The sequence below is a fragment of the Danio rerio genome, chromosome 19 (assembly GCF_049306965.1).
Source record: "Danio rerio strain Tuebingen ecotype United States chromosome 19, GRCz12tu, whole genome shotgun sequence".
NCBI lineage: Eukaryota > Metazoa > Chordata > Actinopteri > Cypriniformes > Danionidae > Danio > Danio rerio.
In genome coordinates this window covers 38,788,865-38,815,000 of record NC_133194.1, presented here as the reverse complement: position 1 = coordinate 38,815,000, position 26,136 = coordinate 38,788,865, and the positions used below count along the sequence as shown (strand labels likewise).

At 34.4% G+C, this 26,136-nt stretch overlaps 1 protein-coding gene across 2 annotated transcripts in view; it reads left to right on the top strand.

The window, feature by feature from the left end:
* csmd2 (CUB and Sushi multiple domains 2) overlaps positions 1-26,136 on the top strand; it is a 560,701-nt gene that overhangs the window by 316,906 nt on the left and 217,659 nt on the right. For both annotated transcript variants that reach the window (XM_688741.11, XM_073931822.1), the window contains exons 20-25: positions 2,763-2,978; positions 3,972-4,160; positions 7,544-7,713; positions 7,817-7,973; positions 9,709-9,900; positions 17,022-17,148. In XM_688741.11, the coding sequence (XP_693833.6) occupies positions 2,763-2,978; positions 3,972-4,160; positions 7,544-7,713; positions 7,817-7,973; positions 9,709-9,900; positions 17,022-17,148 (1,051 nt within the window). The remainder of the gene's footprint in view (positions 1-2,762; positions 2,979-3,971; positions 4,161-7,543; positions 7,714-7,816; positions 7,974-9,708; positions 9,901-17,021; positions 17,149-26,136) is intronic.

The window sequence follows — 26,136 nt, the reverse complement described above, 5'->3', positions numbered from 1 at the left end:
CAGTAAGTGTTTTTTTTTTTTACAGTATAAAATTAATTACGCCTATGGAGAGTCCATGTAAACCACTAATACCAATGTGTAGTGTGTCAGACTAAAAAATTCCTGAAGTAAAAAGATCTAAAAAGATCCTGCAAAATTCCTAATTAAATGCTACATTACAAAAATGTAAATAATCTCATAAAGCATTCAATTCCAAACCATATAATCAAATTATATTTATTTCAGTTTGCAATGAATTGTTTTACATGTCTTATTAGACGTTGCAAACACAGTGCACTTGATGTATTTGAGTGTCTCTCGAAAAAATGACCTCTCACCTGCGCCTTCACAATCATTACATTACATGGAAGGGTAGTGGACTTGCTTTGCAGCCTGTGCAGTAAGCAGACGTGAATGAAGCGTGAGTGATTAACATGTGAAGTCAATGCAAAGATTGGATTAGGCATCCTGTGGCGCGAATTGGGCATTTTGGGCGTTTGACGTGCTTCAGACTGCAAAATAAATTTTAAGCAAAAAATCGGAACAATGGAACAGACAGAAAATCAGCCAGCTTGCAATGATGGAGATTGGTTCAAGTATGCGGCCGCTGGATGTGACTGAATGGAAATACATTATTTGTGATTTACATGTATGGCTGGTATTATGGTGTGCCTCTTTCCCTGCAGTTACGAGAGAAAACGCTTCCCTGCAATTGACAAGTTTTTTGGCAATCTGTCTTTTAGGTGTATTATGGTAGGGGAAGCACTAATTCATGTCCTTAGTGAGGTACATGTCAGATGCCCCAGGGAGTGAAATCTGAGAAAGAGAAAGATCGTGGATAAATCTAAGGGTTATACAATCTTCCTTTGGCTTAATCTCTAGCGTTTTAGATCTTGTCTTGACAAGAGACCAAAATAAAGAACTTTTAAAATTTGTGTCATTGTGTCAGATTAAACACTCCAATCATAGTAGGCTACCTAATATGGTAAAATAATAATAATAATAATAATAATAAATTATATTTTTTTTATACATTTTTATCGCAAGAAATAACAAAAAAAAAAAGAAAGTGAAATACAAGGAGGTCTGATATGTGTGATGTCTAATACCAAATGCATTTAGCAGATGCTTTTGTTCAAAGTGACCTTAAATTGAGGAGGCATTCAGGGATTCAACAAAAAAAAAGAGGCAATACATATAAGTAGTGCTAGTTATTTAAAGTAAATTGTTTGAGTTCTCAAGAATTTAGTGCTAGAGGAAGTTTTTTTTTTCTTTTGGGATAAGAAGAAAGGGCTTCTATAGGTGGTTTTGGTTTTATTCACCAGGGTTTAGGGGTTCTCAGAAGAGATGATTTTTAGTTGTTGTTTGAAGGATACCAGTGAAATATCCTCTCTACGATGGTACCACAAAGTGGTGCTCACTTCCCGACCAAAGATGTTAAATACATTATTTTGTATATGTATATAGTTTTAAAGTATTCATTAATGAAGATTAAAAAAACAACAAAAAAAAAACAACACTTTGGGCACTATCATACACCTTGCGCAATGAGTCAACAGGTGCAACACAAGTGTTTATATATATATATATATATATATATATATATATATATATATATATATATATATATATATATATATATATATATATATATATATATATATATATATTTATTTATTTATTTATTTATTTATTTTGATGAATGAAGTCTGAATTATTAGCCCCCCTGAATTATTAGACCTCTTGTTTATTTTTTTCCTCAATTTCTGTATAATTGGGAGAAGAATTTCTAAACACATTTCTAAACATAATAGTTTAATAACACGTCTATACCAACTGATTTATTTTATCTTTATCATAATGACTGTAAATAAGCTTAAAACAGCTTAAAGTGATATTAAAAGGCCTAACTAGGTTAATTAGGTTAACTAAGCAGGTTGGGGAAATTAGGCAAGTTATTGTATAACAGTGGTTTGTTCTGTAGACTATCAAAAAAAAAAAAAAAAAAACTTAAAGGGCTAATAATTTTGTCCTTAAAATGGTTTCAAAAATTAACGACTGCTTTTATTCTAGCCGAAATAAAACAAATACGACTTTTTCCAGAATACAAAATATTATTAGATATACTGTAAAAATGTCCTTGCCCTGTGAAACATAATTTGGGAAACATATAAAAAATAAAATAAAATTCAAAGGAGGGGCTAATAATTCTGAAAACAACTGTATGTCTGTTAGTGATTTTATTGTAAGCTTTCAATTTTATTTCTGTAAAACAAACTGTTTTAACCAATAGTTTTAGTCTTTGTTTTCATACTTGTTTACTAAAATAACCTTGTGCATAACATTGGTAAGGTTTTATTTTACAAACAAAGTACTTTTGCATTCACAACAAAACACACATCATCTGCACAACATGCTGGAGAAGGCAACAATAATTCAAAGTGTTGCAACTTCTTTGTATATAGTTTTGAGTGACAATCTTCTCAAAGACTGATCTCAATTTGGTGACATTCTCGAACAAAGTATAAGGCTTGGATGCATCTTATAAAACTTTCATAGACAATATATTTTTGTGTTTGGGTCTTTGATACAAAATCGCATCATACAACTATTTTAATATCATGTTGAAACAGGAACATGTCTGGCTGACCACTTCTAAACTAATCACTGAAAATGAATAAAAACACAAGCTTGAACCATTGTTTATGTGACTGAAGCTCTTTATGATCTCTTAAGCTGCTCATATATAACCAGTGTTCTTCTCTTCCTCTCGATCTCCACAGGAGTCCAGTTTACCTTCCACACCTTTCACTTGGAGAGTCCTCACGACCACCTTTTAGTTACAGAAAATGGTAGTTTTTCTCAACCCCTGTGGAGATTGACCGGCTCGACACTTCCTCCTCCTCTTAGCGCTGGACTCTTCGGCAACTACACCGCTCAGATCCGCTTCCTCTCTGACTTCTCTGTTTCCTACGAGGGCTTTAATATCACTTTTTCAGGTACAGGGCTTTCTGATTTTTATAACAACTAGATCAGATTTTATTTATTTATTTATTTATTTATTTATTTATTTATTTATTTATTTATTTATTTATTTATTTATTTATTTTTATTTATTTTTTATTTTATTTTTTATTTATTTATTTATTATCATATTTATTTATTATCATATTTTTATTTATTTATTATCATATTTTTATTTTTTTATTCTCATAGTAATTTATTTATTTTCATATTTATTTATTTATGTATTTATTTATTTATTATCATATTTATTTATGTATTTACTTATACTAATGTTTGTTTATTTAATTATTAAAATCGTTGGGCTATTTATTTATTTATTTTTTACTAATGTTTATTTATTTATTATACTTATGTTTATTTATTTATTACAATATTTGGGTTATTTATTAATTTGTTCATTTATACTCATGTTTATTTTTTTATTTATTTTATTATTATACTGATGTATGTTTATTTAATTAATACATGTTTTGTGTTATTTATTTATATATTTATTTATTTATTTATTCTAATGTATTTTTATTTATTTATTAATTAAAATTGTTGACTTATTTATGTATTTATTATTTATTTGCATTTCTTTGAACGTTTTTGCCGAAACACCCTAGCACTCTTTTGCAGCCCCTTAAAGGTCTTTGGAGCCCATTTTGAAAAGCCCTGTCACACAGTAATATATAACATCTCAGTAAAATTGCCTTGGAAAGATCTGTTTCATCTGGGGTTATTTTGGGGGTTATTCATAGTCTGCTAAAAGTAATTTATTATTTGTAATACTTTACCTTTAGATATTCAATTAACAAACTATGAGGTGAATAATGACGCCTCACTGTAACCACTTGTTTTTAAACACTTCACTAATCATTTACAGTTTTGTGAAGGCGTATTTACGCACAGCATCTAAGGGTAATGGGGAAAAAAGCGGAAAACAAGCTAAAGAATATCCATAATTCTCTTGTTCCTTATAGAATATGACCTGGAGCCTTGCGAGGATCCTGGGATCCCCCCCTTCAGCACTCGTAAGGGTCTGCAGTTTGGGGTTGGGGATGCGCTCATCTTCTCCTGTTTTCCGGGGTATCGTCTTGAGGGGCCTGCGAGGGTGGTGTGTTTAGGGGGGCGTCGGAGGGTCTGGAGTTCCCCTCTGCCAAGGTGTGTTGGTAGGTGGTCACATGCTTTTCATTTTGCTTTCTTATAACATATTTTCCCCCATGTTCTCAGATACACTCTAGACAATTCTGAGTGCACTAAAACTTCAAATATCTGAATATAAGGCTGAAGTCTCATTATAACAATAGTGTACAACGCCTTAGTAATAGTCAGAAATAAAAAGGGCACCACTTTATAAAAAAAAAAGTGGATTTACATTAAAAAATACATGTTGTCTATTTAGTTCATATTGTATTAATAATAGTGCTGGAAAACTATTAATTACATCCAAAATAGTTACATTACTTTGTAATTACATTACAAAATAGTTACAAAATAAAAATTTCACAATTTATAAAATATAAGTCTATGTACTATATATTTACTGTACATATTTGTACTGTATATGAAATTATATATTTAAAATGTGTTCAAAATGTTTATTTGTGTGGTGGCACTGTGGCTCAGTTGCCTCTGTTGCCTCTCGCTTGCATCTCAGTAGCACTGTTGCCTCTCAGCAAGCAGGTCACTGGGTTGAGTCCTAGCCGGGTCAGATAGCATTTCAGTGTGTCATTTCAGAATAGTTGCAAGTTCATTTCGCTGACCATATTTACACATTTTAATGTCAGGAAATTTTTGTTTTGCTTCTATGTATTTGTGTGTATTTATATATATAAATATGTAGTTGCAAAACAAACTTTTATTTTGTATGTGAAGAGTCAAAATAATGATTGCCAAGTACTGATTGCCAGTTATAGTGCTATTTAGGTGGGATACATGCAAAGTTTAGGACAGGTTTGATGGTATAAGTGTAAGGGATCATGATTTTAGCAAACAAAAATCATTATAAATCTACAAAATGTAATCTAATACCTACAGGTATGTCTGTGAATAAAAGTACAATCATGTATTCATAAACAATAAGTACTTTTGATCGTCATTTAAGGAAATAAATCTGAACTAGCACAAACCCCAAATTCTCTCCAGTGCTTAATCAACATTAATGCATTTGTACACATCTGCATATACGTATCTCGGAGGCCAGGCTTCTCAAATAATTTTGTGCTGGAATAACCTAGCTGCTAAATTTAGAATGCAATTTGTTAACATTATGATTTTGACGCTCCACTTAAAGCAAGTAATTAGGTATTATGTTTTTACTGCAGCAATATTGGGCTTATCCTTGCTTCATGTTTGTTTACGAGTCCTGTAAAACTAGGTCAGCTCATATCTTAACGTGTTTGTCAATATGATTATATTTAAATGTATTTAAATAAATAACATATGGCTAACTTCACGCAGGGTCTGTTGGGTCCGTCATGTTAGTTAAAACTCCTAATAAGTTCTTCCATATGCTTTTAAAAACAAAAATGATGCTGTTTGTTGACTTTTAAGTATATATTTTTAGCAAATCTTAAAATTATTACATTGATATTTTGCTCACATTTACAGTGCATCTGGAAAGTGGTTATAGCGCTTCACTTTTTCCACATGTTTTTTATGTTACAGACTCATTTCAAAATGGATAAAAAAGTTTTTTGGGGTTTTTACAAATTTCTTTTATATATATATATATATATATATATATATATATATATATATATATATATATATATATATATATATATATATATATATATATATATAAAGCTGAAAAATCACAAGTACATAAGAATCTACAGCCTTTGCTGTGAAACTCTAAATTGAGCTCAGGTACATTCTGTTTCCTCTGATCATTCTTGAGATGTTTCAGCAGCTTAATTGGAGTTCACCTGTGGTCAATTCAGTTGATTGGATGTGATTTGAAAAGGCATACACCTGTCTAAATAAGATCAGTGCATGTAAAACCATAAACCAAGCATGAAGACAAAGGAATTGTCTGTAGATCTCCGAGAGAGGATTGTCTCAAGGGAAAAGGCTGGGGAAGGTTACAGAAAAAATTCTGCTGCTTTGAGAGTTATAATGAGCACAGTGGTCTCCATCATCCATAAGTGAAAGGTTTTTGGAACCACCAGGACTTTTCCTAGAGCTGGCCGGCCATCTAAGCTGAGTGATCTGGGAAGAAGGGCCTAAGTCAGAGAGGTGATCAGTAACCCAATGGTCAATCTGTCTGAACTGCAGCGTTCTTCTGTGGAGAGCGAAGCACCTTACAGCAGGACAATCATCTCTGCAGCAATCCACCAATCAGTCCTGTGTGGTAGAGTGGCCAGACGGAAGCTACTCCTTAGTATACGGCTCATATCAGCCCGCCTGGAATTTGCCAAAGGACATCTGGAGGACTCTCAGACCATAAGAAACACAATTCTCTGGTCTGATAATACTAAAATGGAACTCCTTGAAGTGAATGTCAGGCATTATGTTTGGAGAAAACCAGGCACCGCTCATCATCAGGCTAGTAACATAGAGTGAAGCATGGTGGTGGCAGCATCATGCTGTGGGGATGTTTTTCAGCAGCAGGAACTGGAAGACTAGTCAGGATAGAGAGAAAGATGAATGCAGCAGTGGCATCCTGAATGAAAATCTGCTTTACGGTGCTCTAGACCTCAGACTGGGGCGATGGTTCATCTTCCAGCAGGACTATGACCCAAAGCACACCGCCAAAATATCAATGGAGTGGCCAGACTTAAATCCTATTGAACATCTCTGGAGGGATCTGAAAATGGCTGAACACTGTTGCTTCCCCTCCAACCTGATAGAACTTTAGTGGTACTGCAAAAGAGGAATGGGCAAATATTCCCAAATACAGGTGTGCCAAGCTTGTGGCATCATATTCAAAAAGACTTGAGGCTGTAATTGCTGCCAAAGGTGCAAAGTAGCAAAGGCTGTCAATACATATGATTTTTCAGGTTTTTTATTTTTTAATAAATTTGCAACAATTTCAAAAATATTTTTCACATTGTCATTATGGGGTATTGTGTGTAGAATTTTGAAGAAATAAATTAAATAAATCCATTTTGGAATGAGGCTGTAACATAAAAAATGTGGAAAAAGTGAAGCGCTCTGAATACTTTTCGGATGCACTGTAGTTGGAGCATTTAATACACTCAATTGTTTGGGTAATTGTCTAAAATGTCACAAAAATAATTGACTTTACTTCTAGAATTGCAGTTTTGATACAATCACAGTCACTATAATAGTATTAATCATTTGCATTTACATGAGAGCTTCCGCATAAGCATAATCAATGTGTGAGAACGTTTATTTGTAATTCAAATTAAAATTACAATAAATACTTTGTGTGGTTTTATATCCAATCAGAATGTGGCACATGAATTGGACTCATTGAGAAACACGTTGCCCCTTGTCTGCCTGCATGAGTGTATAACATGTACTGTGTTTCTACTGAGATAATGGTTAGTTCGTCGGGTAATTTGACTCTCCTTCTTTTCTGCAGCTGAATGTGGATCATCTGTAACTGGAAAACAAGGTGTTTTACTCTCTCCTAATTACCCTGGTTACTATGGTAATGACCATGAGTGCATCTACTCCATTCAAACTCAACCTGGTAAAGGGATCCAGCTCAGAGCTCGTGATTTCCACCTGGAGGAAGACGACATGCTTAAGGTGTTTATCACTTAGTTTTTTATTTTTTATTTTTTTTTGCTTCTGTGTGACATTTGTCAGTAAATTATGCAGTGTCAGTATGTGTCTGTTTGATGCGTTTCAGGTATATGATGGCAACAGCAACAGTGCCCGACTGCTGGGCACCTTCACGGGCACAGAGCTGATGGATGTCACTCTGAACAGCACGTCCAGCTCCATGTGGCTTGAGTTCATTAGCAACAGTGAGAACACCAGCAAAGGGTTTGAGCTGCACTTCACCAGTGAGTAGCACACGGACAGCCTGGAGCCGTTACACAGAAGTGCTGATATCAACATCCATCCATCCATACATACATCCATCTATCCATCTCCCCATTCATCCATCTGACCTTTTTTCCATCTGTTTGTCTCTCTGTCTGTCTATGTTTTTCTTACTTTTATTCTATGCTGTTATTCCATTATTTAATTTGTCTGCATTTCTACCTATTCATTCATTTATTCATACGTTTGTCTGTCTTTCAATCCACCCATTCATTCATCCATTTGTTTTGTCTTTCATTCTGTACTATTTCATTCCAATTCCATTCATTAATTCATTACATGTATCTATGTACTTGTCCATCTGTTTGTCTGTCTGTCAATTCACCCATCCATCTATTTGTGTTTTTCTTACTTTGATTTTATTCTACTATTCCATTCTTTAATTCGAATGTCTGTCTTTCTACCTCTCCCTTCGTTCATTCATTCATTCATTCATTCATTCATTCATTCATTCATTCATTCATTCATTCATTCATTCATTCTTCCTTTTGACCATCTGTCTGTCTATCAGTCCACCCATACATCCATCCTTCCATGTGTCTGTCTGTTTGTCCATCAATCCACCCATCCATCTATCCATACATTTTTCTCTTACTTTCATTCTATACTAATATTCCATTATTTGATTCATCTGTCTCTTTTCATTCATTCATTCATTCATTCATTCATTCATTCATTCATTCATTCATTCATTCATTCATTCATTCATTCATTCATTCATTTATCTATCTGTTTGTCTATCAATCCACCCATTCATCCCTCTATACATCCGCTTTTTGATTTAACTTTTATTTTATACTACTATTCCATTCCTTGATTTGTCTGTCTGTCTTTTTATCTTTCCATTCATTCATTCATTCATTCATTCATTCATTCATCTATGTGGCCATCTGTTTGTTTGTCCATCAATCCACCCATCCATCCATCTATCAATCTTTCTTTTGTTCTAACATTTATTCTGTAATATTATTCCCTTCATCTATTCATCTGTCTGTCATTCTAACTCGTCATTCATTCATTTGTTTGGTCATTTGTTTGTTTGTCTATCTGTCTGTCTGTCTGTCTGTCTGTCTGTCTGTCTGTCTGTCTGTCTCTCTGTCTGTCCATCCATCCATCCATCCATGTATTTTTATTCTTTCATTCTTAACTATTCATTCATTTACACATCTGTTTTTTTTTCTGTCTGTAAGTCCATCTATCCACCGACATTTTTTTGTACTTCCTGTACAAGGAAGAACATCCTCTACTAGTATTTCATCCATCCATTTATCTGTCTTTCTATCTACCTTGTCATTAATTCATTCGTTCCTTCATCCATCATTTGTTCTTTGTTCAATCCATCTCTCCAGCCATCTTTTGTTTGTACTTTCGTCCTGTACTATTATTTAATTCATCCATTCATCTGTTTTTTCATTTTTCATTTTCATTCATTCATTCATTCATTCATTCATTCATTCATTCATTCATTCATTCATTCATTCATTTATTCGTTCATTCGTTCGTTCATTTGTTCGTCCATCCACCCATCCATCCATCCATCCATCCATCTTTTGTTCTTACTTTCATTCTATACTATTTTATCTGTATTTTATTTTCAGTGGATGTTCTGCAGTGCTTCCTCATGTCTGCACCACAAGATAGATTTAGAAGGACACACTCCAGAACATACTTTTTTTTCTTTCCTTCTTCTTGCAGGTTTTGAATTGGTGAAGTGTGAGGACCCAGGTGTGCCTCAGTTCGGTTTTAAACGGGAGGATAAAGGTCACTTTGCAGGCAGCACGGTGTCTTATAGCTGCGATCCAGGCTACAGTTTAAAGGGCCCAGAGGTTTTGACATGTCTCAGAGGGGAAAGACGAGCTTGGGACAGTCCTCTCCCACAGTGTGTGGGTAAGACACGACTGAATTCTTACATTTATTCACCAGTAAAGCCAACTACTGCATCACTGTCTATCAGCACAGAATCTGAATGAGAGTTTTATCACTTGCATTGTCATAGCAATTGCTTTTGTTTGTGAATTGATGAATACTAGCCAACAGTAAAATGTTATATAAACAAAATTCCAAGCATTTGTCATCTCTAATTAATATAATGTTAAACTATATTTAGGTAAATAATTGTTATTAATGATAAATTATGTTATTCATTTTAAATGTTGACAGTACCTAAAATACATTCAATTGGTCAACATGGATGTTTCTTTTATGCAAAATTCAGTAGATTATTAAGTAAAGATTGTGTTCCGTAAAAGCATTTTGTAATTTTTTTACTGTAAATATATATATAAAAATATATATTATTATTATACATGTCATGGTTTAGATTAGGGAAAGGACAAGGACTCAAATGCAGATGTAAAATTGGGTTTATGAAAGCAACAAAAACTACCCCGTGGGGGAAAAAATACCTAAAACTCAAAAACAAACTTGACTGGGCAGGGCTGGCAGGGAAGAGTAGGGCTGGATACGACAAGACAGGAATCAACGATGTATGACAAATTGGCACAGGACAGCAGACGAGAGAGAGCTATAAAAAGTACAAATTACCAAACAAACAGGTAAACTGAAAAATCTAATAATGTTTTAACAAGATGGGAGGGACTAGACAATAGACAGGAGAGCACAGGGTACAAATACACAACAAAAGCCATGTACTTGCGTAAAACAGGACTAGGACACACAGCCAATGTGAGAACCCATTAACTGCATGTTCACATGGAACACAGCATCAAGTGGCCAAATTTAAACACAGGCCACATGCAACAAACAATGGCAAAACAGACATAACGCAAGACGTGAGTACACAATAAAAAAAAAAAAAAACATCTACCATGCCCTCACACATGTGACATGCATGTTCTGATCCCAGCACTGACCGAAACCAACTCGACTGGAGTGTGAGAATGAAACACCATGCTGCAAACTACACACACCAGGACGAGGGAGCACATACAAAACTGAGCCTTCTCAGGAGCACACGCTCGCTACAAAGAGAAAAATGTGCATCTCACTTCAGACCGCGTGTTCAGAACAACGACAAGAGACATGTAACTGACAAGACATGACCAGTGCCCGGACTCTGCCTTAAAACCAAGAATAAACATGACCGAAGTGCCAGAGTCATGACAATGCATTGCTGAGAAGGACTTTAAAGGTGCCTTCACATCTGTAGGTCAATTGTTTTGCTCCGAAACAGGGATTAAAATTGTTGCACTTTGTTCTTGGTGTGGTGTCTCCTCACATTGGTCAGAGTTCCATGGTTTATTTTTCAGAGTCTGGCTCAGCTGTCATGCCTCCTTATTTTAATTACTGACAAGATAATTTCTAGGCAATATAAGATCATAAGCAAAAAGGTGCGGTTTTATTTTCACCCATAGACATCGTCACCAAATATAAATCAGAGGTAAGACCTTCTCTTACATAGCCGTTGGCTAGAATTATGCATTATAGGCTTTACATTATATAGAGAGATAACAGATAAATCAAGACTGCTGTTCAGTCAGTTTTTCTTAATGGATAAATAGCTCTCCTTAATATTTCAGCATACTTTCACTTTTATATTTGACATGAAACATGTACATGCACATTTACCGGTAGAAATGATGACATCCCACCCTACTCATTGTTCTCTCTTCATATAGCCGTAAATATGGCTATTACGCAACCATAATACACTGTGGTATAGCATGGTTTGGATCTTATTGCTTTCTCACTGCAATTGATCCGCTCCAGAGTTTGTTTCAATCAAGCTGCGACCACCTCATTCAGGTGATCTTGGACCGATTGCTTTGGTGTAGATCTGAGCGCGATTGCTGAATTCACATGCAGTATGCCTAACGAATCGCTCTAAAGCTGCCTTTCCACTGCATACGACATTTGGACACGACTGTCGGAATACGCCCCCTTGTGGCAGCCGCACAGTATTTTCAGTGTTGTCGTGCACCACGGGGGAGAAGCTGGTGTCTGAAATAAAGGAGGGCAAAAGCAAGAGCCTTTATTTTCTGTGCGTTTACATAGTTTACTGGATAAATGAATACTAGAATCTCATAGACCGCTTAAATATTGGAGGGAATGTGGAGACAACATTAAAAATATATTTCTTTATTACTTTCTTACTAACATTTATGAACAGAAAAGTTTTTTTTTAATAATATAGACTTTTTATAATTTAAAAAATAGCCAAATAAACTCTTATTTCTCATCTCACGCACACAGATCTGCTTGGACAACACTGGAATACATCATATCCGGTCGGCAGGTCGCATACTGTCTAGTCGCAGGAGTTATAATATATTAAAATATTTCAATGGATCCGCAGCTCAATTCGGATCTGAATTTTCCGCATACGGAGATGATCGGAACTCCCGGACTGCTTTCCATTGGAAATTAATGACTTCTGGTTTGTCGCTTTGACAGTGGAAAGGAGTCTTAACAGGGAAAACACGCCAGGTTCAGAAAAAAGTGTCTAGGTGTAAAAAGCATCCTAAAGGTGATTTTGTTAGTATTTTAATGTAATTTTCTTTTTATCCTCATATTTAAAATATTCTAATAGTTGAATCTCAGCCAAATATTGTCTTTATACCTGTATTTTAACCGTACATTATTGGAGAGCTTATCTGTTCAGCTTTAGGTAATTTTCATTCATTCATTTTCTTTTCGGCTTAGTCCCTTTTTTAATCCAGGGTCGCCACAGCGGAATGAGCTGCCAAGTTATCCAGCAATGTTTTATGCAGTGGCTGCCCTTTCCAGCTGCAACCCATCACTGGGAGACATCCATACACACTCATTCACTCAATTCACCTATACCACATCTCTTTTGACTTGTGGAGGAAACTGGAGCTCCTAGAGAAAACCCATGCAAACACTGTGCGAACATACAAACTTTACACAAAAATGCCAACTGACCCAGCCGAGGCTCGAACCAGCGACCCTCATGTTGTGAGGCGATTATGCTACCCACTGCGTCACTGTGACACCCCTTTAGGTAATATATAAATCTTAATTAGAAAAAAAATTAATTAAATTAACACTTTTTACTAGTCTAGGGTCACAATTGTTGAATTTGCACTTGAAACTGGAAATGAAAAGCATTCAGCTTCCAAGTACCTTTCATCACATCCTCTGTATTAGTACAACATCGCAAACTTTAAATCTTCCACATGGCCTTCTGTGATGCACTCTGAGAAATTGCTTCATGAATATGAAATGTGCAAGCCGTGAGAGTTTGATGAGTTCAAACTCTTTTATTCTGCTTTCATGTTTGTGCATCTTCTGCCACCCACCCTTTTATTCTGACTTGTTTGTCTTCGCTGTGAGTTTAACACAGACCTGCTTTTCAAAATATTCTGCAATGCTGTTGAATTTTGAATTATGGCCCTTCCCACCTGAGCCTATGGAGACCTTTAGGCAATATTGAAATGCCCATATAGAGCTCTGAGATGGAACTGTAAAGCATAAGCAAATATTTTTCATCCACCGCAACAGGAAAGCTTACTAGTACTGTGTAAACAGAGGGTGGACAGTGAGAAATGAGATGTTGGCGAGAATAAGAACAAGGAGAGAGAGATGAGAGAGAACGAGAGAGCAAGAAGTTGAAGAAGGGGGATTTGTTGTCAACTATGGGGATGTTTGTTAGATCAAATGTCATATACAGTTTTATACAAAAATTTGGGCACCCCTCTGTGGCTGCATAATTATGTGCTCTTTCTTGATAACAAAAGATTGCAGTGATATGCCATTACATTTCTAGTGAAAGCTAAATAATGTCATGTTTCTTTCAGACAGAAATACATAATGTAGCAGTATTGACAAATTAAATTGAAAAAAAAAAAACAAAACAAAAAACCTGTAGTCACTTAATGCTGATTGATTACAACACAAAACTGATTTTAGTGAACCTTAACAATCCTAACATGGGTGCAGCCAATCATGAAAAGGGATATTTAAGATAGCTGATTGGTAGTTCTGCTTTTACTTAGTGTGAACCTGCAAGTAGCAACATGGGAGCTTCAAAAGAACTTCCTAATGACCTAAAAACTCGGAGAATTCATCAACATGAGTTAGGAGAATGATGCACAAAACTATCACAAAAGTTTAAAGTCTCTATCTTCACAGTCAGAAATATAGTGAGTTTATGGAAGGCCACCGGAATAGTTCAGGTGCTGGAAAGGTGCGCTAGACCAAGATAAATATCTAAAATTCAAAGGTTATTGCTAGAATGGTCAGAGACAGACCACACACCACCTCCAACGAGCTCAAGGAACATCTTGCTGCTAATAATGTCATTGTACATCATTTCACAGTCCAGCACACTCTTCACAAAGAACAGTTCAATGGAAGGTGATGTAGAAAAGCCTTGTCTGTGCTCTGCAGTCATTTGAGGTTTGCAAAGGCTTATCTGGACAAGCCTGGATCATTTTAGAAAAACGTACTGTAAACAGATATCACAACCATAAGCGCTTTGCATTCCAGAAAAAAGAAAACAGCATTTCTGGAGAAGAACCTGCTCCCTTACTGTAAAATCTGGTGGAGGGGTCCATCATGCTGTGCAGATGTGTGGCAAACACAGGTAATGGAAACCTTGTCATAGTTGAACAAGGCATGGATTCCATTCATTATCAGCAGATTCTGAAGAACAATGTTCAGGAATCAGTCAGGAGGCTGGAGTTATGGGAGGGTTGGATGTTTCAGCAGAACCCAAAGCACAGTTCCAGATCTGCCAAGGATTTCATCTCTGTCCCCAGACTTGAACATCATCGAAAATCTATGGATTAATTTAAAAAGTGCCGTTCATGCTAGGATCAGTTTAACCTGACTAAACTGGAGAAATTTTGCAAGGAAGAATGGCCCAAAAATGCCTTCAGTGAGAATTCAGGGACTCATCCTTGACCATAAGAAGGTGGCAGCAAAAGGTGGCTGTACAGAAAAAGATTGATGTCATTATTCCGCACCTGTCTCTTTTTGTTGTGACTTAAACTGCATTGCATCTGTTAATTGAATTAATGTTATGTCAGAACTGAAATGTTATGAAAATTATCAGGCGTGGCCAAACTTTTGCATAAAACTGTACATCCAAGTAAAAAATAAACTGAATAAAGTTTTTTTTTTTTTTTTTTAAGTATAACAGTTGTTCGTTCTGTAGCTAATCTAATAAAAATAAAGGGGGCTAATAATATTGACCTTGATCTATATTAATAATAGAATTTTATTAAAAACTGCTTGTATATTAGCTTGTATATAAGACTTTTCCCAGAAGAAAAGCATGCTTTGTTGAGCATCACTTGGGGAAAAAAACCTTCAAAGTTTTGCTCAAAATCACCTAGTTAATAAAAACTTAGATTGTTTGGATGTTTTCAGTTTTTAACACCACTTTTTTTCACCACTTTTAGGATACTTTTCGTCAACAATTCAGCTTTTTGTTTCCCATGCTGCACCAACAGAACTGATCAAATGTGTTTCTCTGTGTCTATGATTATACCCCTCAGTATTTACGACAACAGCCTGAGAGGCTCAAGCGTGCATCCGAACACATTGCACATCGCTGTGACATTTATATCACGCATGACTACAAACGATGCACGGCCACCATGTAATTTGTGTCATTGCTTGACCAAGACTCATGGAGAGATATGTGTGTAGGGAAAGTGTCTGGAACAAATGTGCTTCCATTGGCTTGAATGAAGCAGTGTTGCTATGCTTCACTGTTGTTTTGGGGAAGTAAAGAATCATATATGGATCAAAATCTCAAAGACAGCTCCTTTAAAAAAAACGGGGGCTACCAAGGTGTAACTATCAAAGTGGCCCAGAAATATATAGATTTAGTCAGGCTGCTCCTTTTGACTCTATGTTCTCTCTACAGTTGCATCCACTCTAAGTATCTAAACAGTGTATAGTGTGTAAGCATACACACATTTGACCTCTGGGATGATGATGACGGTGGCAGGAGTATAGAATATAAGACTCTCACGATGTCCTGATCCGTGAAACTGGAACTGTCACACGCACCGGCCCCCAACCTTCTGACAAACAAGTGATTTGTTCCCACATTGCCCGCCACCAGCACCACCACTGCCCCAGCGCAAGATGGATGGTCATGTCTGAGGCAGGACGTATTACCAACACTATCAGTGGTATTAGCCAAAGGAAATATGCCCTCCCAAGGGAAGGCTCAATCCTGGAGGTGATATACGGCCACATTATTCTGCTCATCACTCATAAAACTCTGCTCAGTGCTCAATGTATTCTTTTAAAGTGGAAACGTATCCGTGCCCCTGCCACCTGATGATGCATCACTCTACAGAACACTGTGTACCATCCTTGCTTGAGGGATTTTTGATACGAATGCAGAATCCCCTTAAGAGGCAGATACATACCTTAAAGGCTTAAAAACGGGGGGTTTAAAGCAATGCATATTTTGTAGGCTTTCAAGTATGGGATTATAGAATTGACATTTACCAACAGGCTTGTAAACTGCTATTCCAATCTGATAAAATGTGAAATGGATCAAAAATGATAATAAATATGGCAACAAATATCGTGCAATAAACAAGTTTGCATTTTCTCAAGTCTTTTGGACCCCCCGTGGTTTGTTTGTTTGTTGTCAATTTAATGCTTTTATTATACATTTAATATATATATATATATATATATATATATATATATATATATATATATATATATATATATATATATATATATATATATATATATATATATACTCGACGAGAGAAATTTGAGAACTGAAAAAGCATACACTTCGGCCTCTGTTGAATTCGCAAAGCAAAAAAATTTAAAACAAGGTTCCTCCTGGGGTATGTATCAATAATGAGCCTTCATTGTGTAGCATAGTTGCTTCAGACTTATTGTTTTTTGCATGCACTTTTGGACCTCTGTGTATTTATGTTTCTCATGTTTATTTTATTTATTTTTTGGTAGTAAATGTCTGTTTCTGCTTTGGACTGGTGAGCTGTCAGTGAAAAATGTTGCTTTTGTTTGTCTCTTTCTTTACCCAGCCGAGTGTGGAGGGAAAATTAAAGACGAGTCTATGGGCCGGATTCTGTCTCCTGGTTACCCAGCGCCTTATGAGCACAACTTGCACTGTGTCTGGACCATTGAGGCGGCACTTGGAAGCACCATCGGGTGGGTTTCTACTCTTCCATTACCCCCTCCTCACCATCTGTCCCTTCATCTTGCTGTTTCGATTTTGATATCTTCATCTGCCTCTCAACAAAACGTAACATGTTTATCTTTATCTTCCATTCAATATTTTTTGCTTTGGATTTAATGCAATGAACTCTTGCAGATTATATTAAGATCTAGGAATGTACTTAATTTAGTCATTGCATGAATTAAATTAAATTAACCCCAAACATTATATTAATTTAAAAAATAATAATGAAAAGTTCAGTTCTTTATAATAGACAATGGCCATAAATAAATACTAGCACTTAAACATCAATGTATGCACCAAACTTTAAAACAGAAATATGCAGAAGAACAAATTAAACTACGTTAAATACACCTTTAATCAGTGAGTAAATATGACAACACATTAGTAACGAAAACTCAGAAATAGAAAAAAAATTCAAATTAATTTTTTTAATGCAACAATTATCAATTCAATGCATCTTTTCAACAATGTATCAATAATTGTTTTATATCAATACTAACCAACAAATAACACAGGAACAGGGAATAATTGAGGTATAGAATTAAATTGTTATTGTCACATTTATAATTGAACACATCCTTAATTTAAAAAAAAAGGAAATATTCAACTGTCATGCAGTAGAAACATGCAAGATACATCAGAACTAGTAATACAGTGAATTTTTTATAAACTATGCAAGGATCAGGTGAACACAATCAGTGATTAAAAATAGCAACACATTCTAAATCAAAATCTTGCAAACAGGAACAAGAAACATATCTTATTAGGCGCATGACATTAATAACATGAAGAATGAAATATTCAACTTCCATGCAGTAGAAATATGCATTAGATTGTCTACCGGGATCTATGAATGCAGTGAATTCCTAATAAACTACACAAGGATCAGGTGAACACAATCAGTCATTAAAATCACAGCAATTTAGAAAACAAAATCCTGTAAACATAAACAAGAAACAGATTCATTAAGCGCAAGTAAGAGATATTTAGCTTCCATGCAGGAGAAATATGCATAAGACTGTCTACAGGGATCTATAAATACAGTGAATTCCTAATAAACTATACAGGGATCATGTGAACACAATCAGTGATTAGAAATAGCAGCAAATTAGAATTAAGATTCTGAAAAAATGAACAAGAAACTATTGTTTTTTAGACTCACGACATTAATAACAAGAAGAGTAGCTGGTATTTTTATTCGAAATGGTCAGATTTAGATCAGCATAGCAAATGACACTAAGCTCTTTATCAATACATTCCTTTTCACTTAAAAACAAAATGGAAAATGCACCCATTTCACTGAACATGACTTAGTATGTCCATCCTTCTTGCTCTGTATTTCACCAAGCATGCCACCCCGGATCTAATTGGTTTGATGGTATATTTGTCAGCTTTTGCCTCAGCCTCAAGCACCGATTGGCTGGCAGGCTGAATGCTAGCACCATGCATGCCAGTATTGTTCATCGTGCTGTCACAGTCAGCAGGACTCACAGAAGCTAGGAGGACATTAGCACTTTGGCAGTCCTACAGGCTGACCTCTTCCCTTCCCTTTCGCACTAATGAGTGAACATGCCCTCTTGTTAATTGCCACTCATTTCGCCAGCGTAATTTTGCATGAAATCTCAGTGCCGAGCTCTGCCTAATTTGTCCGGGGTTTTAATTGTGCTGTTTAGCGGATACTTCACATGGACGCTTTAAGACTGTTTTCTTGCTGTGTTAAAGTGGCTCAGAATCGACAGTTGATTTGACGTTGCTAAGCCTGAAGGTTTTGCAAGGTGCTTCAGAGATGTAAAGAGCTCAATCAAATTTCCCTTTTATCCTGTATGCTTTGTGTCCATAAATAGTTGGAAAAGAGCAATGAGGCGAGTGTAATTATATCATAAGGGTTATTGAGTATGTAATGTTGGTACACCCTTCCAGAGGCTCGAGCGAGACGAGCTAACCATATGTAATAATTCAGGTCACCTATCCTTTTTGAATGAGTAAATAATTTAATGCATTTGGATACTTAGATGTAAACTGTTTACAACTTGTGCTTAGTCAGTGCCATGTGATCATTAGCTGAGTTTACATCACCTCGTTTTGATTTTCGTTAACTTGAGGTGGTTTCGAACATAGAAAAATGGTTAATTTGAGTAATGGGAAATGCATTTGCAAAAAACTGATGTGGTGAATATTACACCCACAGGACTACATTATGCTCACCTGCACCTTTTTTTATTGTTGGTTGCTAGGTTACCAATACTACAGGCAGCGATTTTACAAATTGGATGGAAACACACTTTGTGTTTTTTTTTTTTTTCTGTTCTTTTTATTTTGTGAACTTTTGATTTTTGATTAAGACATTAATGTTAGGATGGAAACCCAAAGACATCAACAGAATATTGCATTCTATACTGTGTGGGGAAAGTATTTAACTCGTCATGTTTTCAATTTGGGAATAACATTTTAAAAGGAGCTGTTGACATAGAATTAAACCAGATTTTTGGTGAAAACCCAAACACAAACATAAAAACAACGGCAAAAAAAAAAAAAAAAAATTCTGAAAAAAAAAATGGTTTTGTTATAATAAATATGACATAAGAATAATGTACTGAACTGCTGAAATGTATTTAATACTTTATGTGAAAGGTGTTTTTGGTGATGGCAGCCCAAAGATGACTGATGTGAAGTCACATGAATTGCTCAGGTGGGATTTTTTTTCACAGACTTCAACAGAGTGTACAAATCTTGATGGTTCTGTGGGTCTCTTCTATCAAATCTGAGCTTTATTTTGTATTTTCTATTGTATTCAAGTCAGGTGATTGGCTGGGCCATTCTACAGCTTGATTTTCTTTCTCTGAAAACATTTGAGAGTTGCCTTGGCTGTGTTTTGGAGCATTGTCTTGCTGAAATGTCCTCTCTGGTTTCATCTTCATCATCCTGATAGTGTAGATGTTGATCTGAAGCAGCTAATATTCATTTACAATGATGAAGAGCAGAGGGTTGCTGAAGAACTTCTGAGAGATTTCAGCTGCTGTTTGGGCTTTCACTGCCTCTCTACATATCCCTTTCTTCATGTGTTCAATACTTTTTTCCTGTGTCACTTCATTTTATTTGCATATACCAATTAATTTGGTTGTTATCAACATCCGGTGAAAATTTCAAGTCAACAGCACCTTTACAAATACATTTTCTGAGAAAAATGGTGACATGCTCAATACCTATTCCCCTATTGTATATAATTATATATAACACTTATATAATTATGGTGACGCAGTGGTGCAGTAGGTAGTGCTGTTGCCTTACTGCGACTGTAGCAACCCCAGATTAATAAAGAGACTAAGCCGAATATTGAAATTGTTACTACAATTTAAACAACTTGTAATATATATATATATATATATATATATATATATATATATATATATATATATATATATATATATATATATATATATATATATATATATATATATATATATATATATGGAAATCGAACTTGGGTTGCCATGAGCACCTTGGTGCTATATGTCGGCACACTTAACCACTAGGTTATTGGCGTCGACGTATTATATTTTATAACATGATCATTTACAATTTTATGTACATGAATAATTATTGCGGTATTGTTGGCTTTAATACCCTCTTATTAAGATTTTTTTTTTCATTTAAATCTTCTAATCTTGTTACTAAATAACAATATTTACAAATTTCTTAATAAAATGTTTTAAATGTATTTCTTTCTTTTGTTTTCATAGAATTTTTGTTCTTTTTTTTTTCCTGGTCATGCCTCTACTTAAGACTGTGGCTATCTAAGTTTAGCGCAAAGACTCTGACTGGCTGACCTGTGATATAAGCAAAATGTTACTGGCTTTTTTTTTTTTTTTCTTTTTTTTTTTTTGCTTCATAAATCCTTAATGTTTAACTTGAAAAGTAAAGTGGCACATTTTAAATCACTTTGTTGGACTTTTAAATAACTATCTGACCACATTTAATATATTTGGTGTCACAGGTAATACACTATAAGAGTATATTAGAGTGTGTTCATGCTCTTGCTGTATATATGCCTGTGTTTGTGAGAGCCCTGTCCGCAGGCACAGGATAATTAGTAGCTTGGGTTTCTTCCAGTCTCAGACTAATTCCCCAATGTAAGGTATGCACATACATATCTTTGATCTCATCTTCGCCAATCAATAATTCAGCATCATTTGCAATGCATTAGGACTGGGACGATGTCTTGCACTAATACTAGGACTCTGTTAAGGCAGCATTCAGAATGTGATGGCCAGAAAGATGGAGTTAGAGACGGTTGAGGACCGCTGTCTTTTTGGGGTGAACCAAAATATAGTACTATATATAATATAAACATATGTAATTCAATATTTTGGTTTTATGTATGCAAACAGACATAAGCTAAAATCAAGTGTCAGTAGAGGCTGTTTTAAATATTATTATTTAGTATGATGGTGGTTCATTCTGCTGTGGCAACCTCTAATATATCAATAATAATGGGATATATCAGGAACTATTATTTATTATCTATTAACTTATTATTATTATTTTACTTTATTTTATTTGTTTATTCTGTTGCAAAAAAATTAAGAAATTTAAAACTAACTGCTTTTTAAACTATAAAAAGTACAGTAGATACTTATTAATACTAAAATAAAACTGTTGTTAATGAATTCTCTTTTCATTGCATGATAATTGCATGTTTCAAAAAATAATTAACCACAACATTACAAAAGTTAAAACTGTGACAATCATAATTCTGTGGCATTTCTGTGTAGAGTTTGCATGCTCTCCCCGTGTTCGCGTGGGTTTCCCCCACAGTCTAAAGACATGTGCTATAGGTGAATGGGTATTGGGTAAGCTAATTTGTCTGTAGTGTATGATTGTGCATGTGAATAAGTTTTTATGGGTGTTTCTCAATACTGAGTTGCAGCTGGAAGGGCATCCACTGCATAAAACATATGCTGAATAAGTTGGCCATTTATTCTACTGTGGCGACCTCAGAAATAGAGACCAAGCCCAAGGAAAATGAATGAATGAATGAATGACTAATAATAAACCAAACACTTGCAAAAGTCAAAATATTTTTTATGTTTTTAATGTTAAATATATATATATATATATATATATATATATATATATATATATATATATATGTATATTTTAGTTACATGTTTTACTTAAAAAAAAAGAATAATAATTGAACCAAAAAGTAAAAATAAATAAATAAATAAAAGTTAAAACTGCAACAAAATACAATAAAAATAAATAAATTAAATTATATATATATATATATATATATATATATATATATATATATATATGTATGTATGTATATATATATATATATATATATATATATATATATATATATATATATATATATATATATATATATATAATCAAATAATAATAATAATAATATAAAAGTGCAATTAAACTGCAATAAAATAAATTAAAATACAATAAAATAGCATTAAAATAATGTTATAGGAAAGTAAAAATAGAATAAAATAAAACAAAATAAAACTTAGATTGGATAGTTTCTGGTAAGAATAGATCAAAAACAATGATTGAACAAAACTTGCTAGTAGACTTTGACAAGAAGGGATGGCAGCGAGAAGAGAACAGGGTTAATGCATGACTCGAAGGCTTTACAGGGAAAGAAAGGGAGGCTGATAAAGCAGCAGAATGGGGAAGGAGGGACGAGGGAGCGCAGCTTCCGTTAATTCCTCAGATTTCTTTCGTGACTGCAGATGAGCCTCGAGCGTGACAGTTCCATCCTTTGAGCTGCGACTCCAATGCTGCAAACCGGCTCTGCAACAGCAGGCTTAACCGACGTCTAATCCCACGTGGAGGAGAACATTTGGGGCCAGGCTCTAGATCTGTCTCCATGTGTGTGTGTGTTTGTCTGTCTGTAAAAAAAGGCTGCTGATAGTAATTATCACCTTTGCCAAACAAAGGCATCTCAGATGTGAAGAAAGTGTCTGTGATGAAAGAACAATGAAACACAGCCTCATGAAAGGCCCAAGTAGGTGACACCGCCATCAGCATCCTGGCACATCACAGACCTGTCCCGGTCCACTCGTACACTGCCTTTCATGTGTCCACATTCAGACATCACTGGATAAACACACATCCTGTGACAGACAAAATGTGTCATGACATATTGTTGTACATCTTAGTACTGTGCAACACAAAGTTATCATATTAATGGTTAAAGGTAAAGCAAATGATTTACAGTTGCTATTGAAATCAAACTATGTTCAGTATACGCAACAATGGTCTTCTTAAAAGAATTAGTTTAGGTGTGGTTCTGCCATTTCAGAAAAGATTTACTTGTTTCCATTTATTTTATTATTATGAATAAACACAGTTGACTAAAGTGATGGTTTTTTGCTGTAAAGTTGTTTAGGTTTTAAAATGTATTTTCGTTACATAATTATTGTGGCAACCACAACGTTTTTAATTTAAATATTAATGTAATTATTAATATTTGTAAATAATATGAATTAGTAAATATATTGTTTTGTTTTTTCCACAATTATTTTGTATGCTAAACAGTTTTAAATTGTAAACATATTTACATATTTATTTGACAGATGATTGCGAGCTCACAAATGCATTTAAATCAGAAAACAAAGCAGCACGTGGCGCATTTTCAACGTGGTTTTAGATGCAATATGAGTATAAAAAAAGAGTTAACCAGACACAGTACAAGCCACGTGGAGCGATTACAAGTAACAAATCACAATTAAATACATATTTTCCAAGCTAGAGAAAACATGGAGGCAAACATTTTAATCGCACTTACTTACATTTGTGAAATGGAGGAAGAAACTAATCCATGAACTGTGTACTGATAAAGGTCCTGTCAAGGTCTGAAAAAGTCCCATAAATCAATAGTCTTTTCTAATCCTTCTATTAGCAAACGGTTGACAAGTCTCCCATTGCAGGGTAGATTATTGCATTAATCAACAGAATGTTCACTCATTAATGTTCACTAATCTTCAGTCATGATCAGTTCCTCACACACCAGCACTACGCTAGTGTTTAAAGGGAAAGGCGCATTCACGTTTTACCAGATCCTTCACTTCACATTTAATTTTTCGTGTCAATATTGATACAAACAGGATTAACGTCTGGACGAACAATGAATCATTTAAACAACTTTGAGTCTAATCTAAACTTTGAGTCTACTACTACTACTACTACTACTACTACTACTACTACAACTACTACTACTTATAATAATAATAATAATAATAATAATAAGAAGAAGAAAAAGAAGAAGAAGAAGAAGAAGAAGAACAGCAGCAGCAGCAACAACAACAACTATTTTTATTAGTATTATTATTATTATTATTATTATTAGTAGTAGTAGTAGTAGTAGTAGTAGTAGTAGTAGTAGTAGTAGTACTCTTTAATTATTATTATATTTGATTAATGTCCTGTATTTTAGTTTTATAGAAATATACATTTCTAAACTGATATAAAATAGATGACTTTTCTTAAGAATAGATCACAAAACACAAAACAAAGATGCAACAAAACTAGCCATGTGGAAGGGAAAAAATGCTAGCTTTTAGTTTAATGTTAGAAGCCCCTCTGGATAAGCATGTCCACCAGGACACCGTATATACATTCTGTGACAGTGTAATGTATCATGTTATATATAGAGAGATGTACAGGATAGTGCTCATGTTGTGGTGCATCGAATTTTTACAATGCATCAAGCTGAAAAAGCTGCACACGTTCCAAAGTATTGCAAAATGACACATGCAGAAGCAACATTTTGTTTATTATAATTGTGAAAACTTGTTCGAAATACAAGATTTGTTAATTATAATTGTGATTGAAATAGTGATTTCAGCTTGACGCTTCATGCTAACAAAGGAAAAAAATATCTTTGACATTAACATAAAATATACTGTATATGACATTGTGTTTGTATTTTAGGTCCCACTTTATATTAAGTGCTGCTTATACCTGTCGACTTACATGGTAACTAGATGTGTCAGTATGTATCTTCAGTGTATGTACACATTGGTACATTGTATTTACTTGTGTAATACTGGTGTAACTACACACATGGAACAACACTGAATAGTATGTGTAAGTTTGAACAGGACATTGATAACAACACTAAGACAAGGCAAGGCAAGGCAAGTTTATTTATATAGCACATTTCAAACACAGTGGCAATTCAAAGTGCTTTACATAAACAGGAATAAAATAAACAAGTATAAATATAATAAAAACAAATAGTATAAAAACAGACGAAAACAGCGTAAATTTCAGGTGTTCAAATTTCATATTTTCTCATTATACTCTGGGACTTCCCCATTCTGGTAATCGTTGGACGTCTCCAACAGGTTTGAAAAAATTGAGAATTGAAAATTTTAAAGTTAAGTTTTACAGCTCTAATTATGTGAAAATGATGTGTAATTATGTGAAAATAAAAGTAAACATCTGTAACAAGAGTTACATAAGTGCATTGTGTAATAACAATATGTATTTGCAGGTGTTTTCCCATTTCCACACCTGTTTGCATACCATGTATAGTATTTCTGAACACTGTATTAGAATAAGAATGGCAGAACTAACGCTGCATTAGAAGGTTTCACCTTGTGATACCAATGTAATTACAGGGCAAATACTCAAGAATTTTGCGCTCAATATAAAGTGTAAAACGATCCCAAATTACTGTGTAATATTTAAAACCTAAGTCTTTGTGCAACTGTTTTACAAAAGCAAACTTCTGCCAATAAAGTATAAGCGTATATAGAAATATACAAAAACTTTAAGTTTGTATGTTGTTTTAAGGTAAATAATCACATTAAAATTCACATTAAAAGGGTAGTTTACCAAAGATTGTGTCATTAATGTCCTGTTAAACATTTGAACTTACGCATACTATTGTGTATTGTTACATGTGTGTAGTTACACAAGTATTACACAAG